The sequence below is a fragment of the Palaemon carinicauda genome, chromosome 37 (genome assembly GCF_036898095.1).
Source record: "Palaemon carinicauda isolate YSFRI2023 chromosome 37, ASM3689809v2, whole genome shotgun sequence".
Taxonomy (NCBI): Eukaryota; Metazoa; Arthropoda; class Malacostraca; order Decapoda; family Palaemonidae; genus Palaemon; species Palaemon carinicauda.
The window spans coordinates 4,169,369-4,175,368 of NC_090761.1; the positions used below are offsets into that span (position 1 = coordinate 4,169,369).

A 6,000-nucleotide genomic window follows, 5' to 3' on the forward strand; every position below is an offset into this window, starting at 1 on the left:
GAAATACTGTCAACATAAGAAATGGTGTGATAAAAATTGCAGAGGATTTCTATATACTGTTTTACAATAGTGATATGAGAAATAACTTTGCCAATAGAAATAATGAAACACCTGAGCCAGTGCCAAACATAGCGGTACGAAAAGTGAAGAAAGCCTTAGAATGCACGAATAGAGACAAAGCAAGAGGAGAAAATAGCTTAACAACTCATTTAATAATAGATAGTGTAGATTTCATCCTAAAAAACGAGGTCAACCTTACACCTATAGCTTGAATAAACTTTATCATTATACTAATTCACAAAAGGGAGACATAAAAGACCTGAAAAACTGTTGCCCAATAAGTTTACTCTTAGTAATGTATACAATATTTACAAAGATCTTATTAGGCCGAACAGAAAGAAAGTTAGATTTTAATGAACCCATAGAGCAGGCAGAATTTAGAAGTGGTGTTTCAGCAACTGACCATAATCATATAATTAACCAACTATTGGAAAAATCAACAAAATATGATAAACCACTGTGTATGGCCTTTATAGACAATGAGATAGCTTTTGATTCTGTCAAAAATTATTCAGATTTAGAAACTCTAGGAATTAATGTTAATGAGAATACCTTAACAACTTAAGATTTGCAGATGATATGGTTTTATTAAGTGAATCATGGGAGGAATTGCAAAAGATGATGGAAGATTTGAAAAGAGAAAACAGAAACGTAGGAGAGATTTTGGTGAACAAAATGAAATTATGAAAAGTAAAATAATACTTTCTCTAAAAAGCAAAGTAATTAATCAGATGGTCCTACCTGTCATTGGAAACTTGGAGTCTTACTAAAGCCTGAGAACATAAGCTAGTTAAAACTCAAAGAGTTAAAGAAAGAATAATGATGGGAATAACACAGAAAAATATCAACCTTTATAAGAGAACAAACTTATGTAGAAAACATTCTAAAAACATAGGAAAAAGAAATGGACATGGGCACGAAATATTATGAGAATGACAGATAGATGGACATTGCAAAAGACGCTGGGGAACAAAGAAAAAATTATTTACTGAAAAGCTAAGATAATTTGCGGGTACAGACTGGCATAGAACGACCATAAATAGAGGGGAGTGTAAGGACATGTCTGAGGCCTTCTCCCTGCAATGGACTAGTTACGGCTGCTGCTGCTGCTGCTGCTGCTGATGATGATGATGATGATGATATGTGTGTGTGTGTGTGTGTGTGTGTGTGTGTGTGTATATATATATATATATATATATATATATATATATATATATATATATATACATATATATATATATACAGAGAGAGAGAGATATGTATATATGTATATATATATGTATATATATATATATATATATATATATACATGTGTGTACTATATATATTTCCATATATAGGTATAAACACATATATATTAATATACATAAGTATACTTATATATATATATATATATATATATATATATAAATACCTTTGTGTGTTTCTACACACACACACACACATATATATATATATATATATATATATATATATATATATATATATATATATATGTATGTATATATTTATTTATATGTAATATATCCTTCCAAATTCTACATATTATTTCTCTAAAATTCAAGTGCCTATTTTGTTCCTTCTAAGTAAGGAATAGATGTCTAGCTGGCTACGTAAACATCATAGTCTTTGAACTAAATGTGTGTAAAGGATCATGGTGTAATCAGTAAAAAGAAGTAAAATAGCAACATAGTTTAAGGAAAAGCGGGGAAAATTTATTTCGATGTGTCACAAGGATGATTTAGGTGTTTCAGCACCAGTTAAAAAGGTCTAATAATCTAAAGTTTGTAATGTAAACTGGATAAATAAAAGTATCAGGATAACGGCAATATTTTAAAATTTATCAAAACAAGGATGAAAGATATTGTTGTTAAATTCTTTTTAGTAACTCACATAAGTGATTAAAGCAGTTAATTAAAATTGGAGGAGTTTAATGTCAATTCTTCTTTGAAATGTTCAAGTTCCTTTTCTCTTACTTGCTATAATGTTCTTCTCTCAACGAGATAAGTAATAGCTTTAGATATTATTTTTTTGTTGTTGTTGTAGATTTCCAGTAAACGCAATTACATCCATAACAAATAATGGAAAACAAAATAAAACCCTTGAAGGTTTAAAGGTTTAAAGGTCACTTATGAATGGCAGAGGCAAGGGACAGTTCTATTGCCCTAGCAATCAGGACAATACCCTAGAGACTGACCATATATAATTAAATGATCAGCGCCCAAGCCTCCTCTCCACTTAAGCTAGGACCAGGGAGGGCCAGGCAGTGGCTGCTGATGACTCAGCAGATAGGCCTATAGGCTCCCCCAAACGCCCCCCCCCCCCTCAAACCTTAGCTCACAAGGATGGTAAGGTTGCAGACACTAATGGCACTAACGAGTCTGAGCGGGACTGGAATCCCCGACTGGCAAACATCAAGCAGAGACGTTACCAATCAGGCAACCCTTACTAATGTTTTCTTGCCTGATCTATATGAAAAAACTATACAAGAGGATATATTCTGGAGTTTGAAAAGAAAAAGTGAATAAACCTCAACACGTACATGTTACAGTGTGCTGATGATCAGAGAGGCTTACAGTAATTTCCTTCAATAGACCTAGAGCCTTTGGGGCTGGAATAAGATTGATGGAGTAATACTTACGCACTGGCAAAATTAATGGGAAGTGGTCTGGAATATTTTTACTGATGTTAATTAAAAAAAAAAAAAAAAAAAAAAAAAAAAAAAAAAAAAAAAACAGACAAGGGAAACAATAACTGTGGTTCTGTGACGTTCCCCAAACCTAAGTGAACGATTATGAAGACACATTTTAAATGATAAATAACATACTTTAAATGATAAATCATACAGATTGCTGATTAAGTTACATGATTCATATAGATTTTCATAGATTTAAAGTGTAGATACTAAAATATCTGCATTTAAATTTAAAGCCCAGCCTCTTGAAGAGAATATTAATAAGGTAATAATTACATTTCCATCACTCAAGTCGAAATCTTTTGGGTTGATAAGAATTAATTATAGAAATATTACAGCCACAGTTTTTTCATAAAGAAAACACAAACCAATCAGTTTGGGAATAGGAAAGCTAGCTGATTGTTTTGGGGGTCATGGAACGAAAATTGTAGGCACATTATTGGACAGGATGCAAATGTCTGCTTTATAATCCCTGATGAAGTCTGTGCGTAGCAAGTAAAAACAAATGAAAATCAAGAACTGATCTAATCAGGCACGGTTTTGTATATAAAAAAAGAAAGACGACTGAGACTAATCCTAAGACAAAATTCCAGAAGCTACACTATTCTCATTTTGATTATCTATATCTTTCGAAATATGGAAATTTCTACAAATCAGAAACCTCTCCCTTTACCCATTAATATTACAGCAATGTCTTAAGCATAAAATAACCGAGAAAATTTCTTACTTACAATTCCAGCCTATGTCATCTGTAACCCTTTTTCAGGTCGACCCTGACTGGGGAGCAGTTAGGAGTATCCACACGCCTAACACTGGGACAGTTGTTGAAAATTTAGACACCATCAACAGGGACGGAGTTTATGTGGCTGCAGGAGCGAAGGGCTTCGTCAGCGTTCCTGGAGGGTAAGTTGACGTTCATTGAGTATTCTTTTAGCGCTAATACATGACTGAGCATTATATGTTCAAACATTTAGCGGTAACACAATATGGTAGTATAGTGTAGAAAAAGAAAATACATAGGTCAGAAGTAAAATTTTATAATAGATATTAGCTATATGAATATCATGTTAGTATAGATACATGTATATACTGTAAGTATGTGTGTATATATATATATATATATATATATATATATATATATATATATATATATATATATTTATATATATATATATATATATATATATATATATATATATATATATATATCTGTGTGTGTAAACAGAGAGAGAGAGAGAGAGAGAGAGAGAGAGAGAGAGAGAGAGAGAGAGAGAGAGAGAGAGAGAGAGAACTATTGGAAAAATAAAGCACGTGGTATATCCTGACTGGTTTCCACGTATAGTCTAATTAATGCTTCCTTTAAAGGAGTCACATTGATACACTATATATGCTACCATATCAGTACGAACTAAAGTAAACACATTTGAAGAAAATAAATAAAGGGAAAATGATAGTCCAGTACACTTGTGTTGATGAATACGGATGACTATGTTGATAAATTTTAGAAATTCTAAGTGAGGGTGAAACTCCATTCTAAATTGTAGCCGACTTGAAAATGTCAATAGTAATTTCAATTAGAAAATAAAAACATTTTAACGAGGAAAACATGAGTTAATTAAAAGGTGTTGTAGTGTGTGCGTCTTTGCCTTATGTGAACGGGATAATCAAAACCCATAAGCTTAATAATCCAGCTCGACCGATAATCAGTTTTGTGGGGTCATTGGTGTATAAATTGCCAAAATGGTTAGTTAAATATTTGTCCCCCTTGTCAGGAAATATTTCTGGTTTCTCTGTAAAAAATAATGTTGATTTTATTAATCGTCTAAAAAGTTCTAATATTGGTTTCAGTTTAAACTTATCAGTTTTGACGTAAAATTATCAGTTTTAAGTAATACTTATACAGAATATTTTGAAAAGAGGCTTTTAGTGAATATTTTCCCTGGAAAACATCTGTGGTTTCAGTTGACATTATACATTTCTTGTATTATGGCCTTTAAATAAAGATGTCTGTCTTTTTAGACGTAACAGTTCATAGACATACTAATAGTGTTTTTAGAAACTTACATTCACTTTTATTCTAACCAACAAATTAAAGTAAAACTCTGTTTTCCTCGATGTTTTTGAGAGCTCTTAGAGTGTGTTGCCCAAAATTTTTAGATGATGAGTTTTCAAGAGTATATGATATTCCTTCTGGTTTGAAATATCATTAATTCTTAGCTGACGGAGCAATCGAAAAGCAAAAAAAAAAAAAAAAAAACCTATAATGCAATTGACGATGTAAGAGCTGTTTATTATTATCATTATTATTATTATTACTTGCTAAGCTACAACCATAGTTGGAAAAGCAGGATGCCATAAGCCCAGGGGCTCCAACAGGGAAAATAGCTCAGAGAGGAAAGGGAACAAGGAAAAATAAAATATTTTAAGAAGAGCAAGAAGAGCAACAATATTAAAATAAATATCACTTTATAAACTATAAAAACTTTAACAAAACAGGAGAAAGAAAAATAAAATATAAGATAGAGCAGTGTGCCCGAGTGTACCCTCAAGCAAGAGAACTATAACCCAAGACAGTGGAACACCATGGTACAGAGGCTATGGCACTACCCAAGATTAAAGAACAATGGTTTGATTTTGGAGCGTCCTTCTCCTAGAAGAGCTGCTTACCATAACTAATGATTCTCTTCTACCCTTACCAAGAAGAAAGTGGCCACTGAACAATTACAGGGCAGTAAGAAGAATTGTTTGGTAATCTCAGTGTTGTCAGGTGTATGAGGACAGGTGAAAATATGTAAAGAATAGGCCAGACTATTCGGTGTGTGAGTGTATAGGCAAATGGGAAAATGAACCGTAACCAGAGAGAAGGATCCAATGTAGTACTATCTGGCCAGTTAAAAAAACCCATAACTCTCTTGTGGTAGTACCTCGGTCTACCAAAGATTGTAAGATGTTTTTAGGTTAATGTTGTTTTTAGACATTATTCTACTATAAAACGTAGGTTGCATATATGAAATTCCATGGATTGGTTGTGATATGAAATATATTGGGCAAAGCGGTAAAATGCTGTCAACAGGATTAAACCAACATAAATATCACGCTCGAGTTGGTAATATGTCCAACGCGCTTTTTGTTCACATAAATAAATGTAATCATTGGATAAACTCGAAGACTTCTAAAGAGCTGCTGTAATGTAGAGATGTCGTAAAAAAAAAAAAAAAAAAAAAAAAAAAAAAAAAATATTATAG

General features: G+C 32.2%; 1 protein-coding gene across 1 annotated transcript in view; it reads left to right on the forward strand.

Moving 5' to 3' along the window:
* The window catches only part of LOC137629429 (doublecortin domain-containing protein 2-like), a 192,144-nt gene that overhangs the window by 28,905 nt on the left and 157,239 nt on the right, over positions 1-6,000 (forward strand). The window contains exon 2 of the mRNA XM_068360674.1: positions 3,522-3,658. Within this exon, the coding sequence (XP_068216775.1) occupies positions 3,522-3,658 (137 nt within the window). The remainder of the gene's footprint in view (positions 1-3,521; positions 3,659-6,000) is intronic.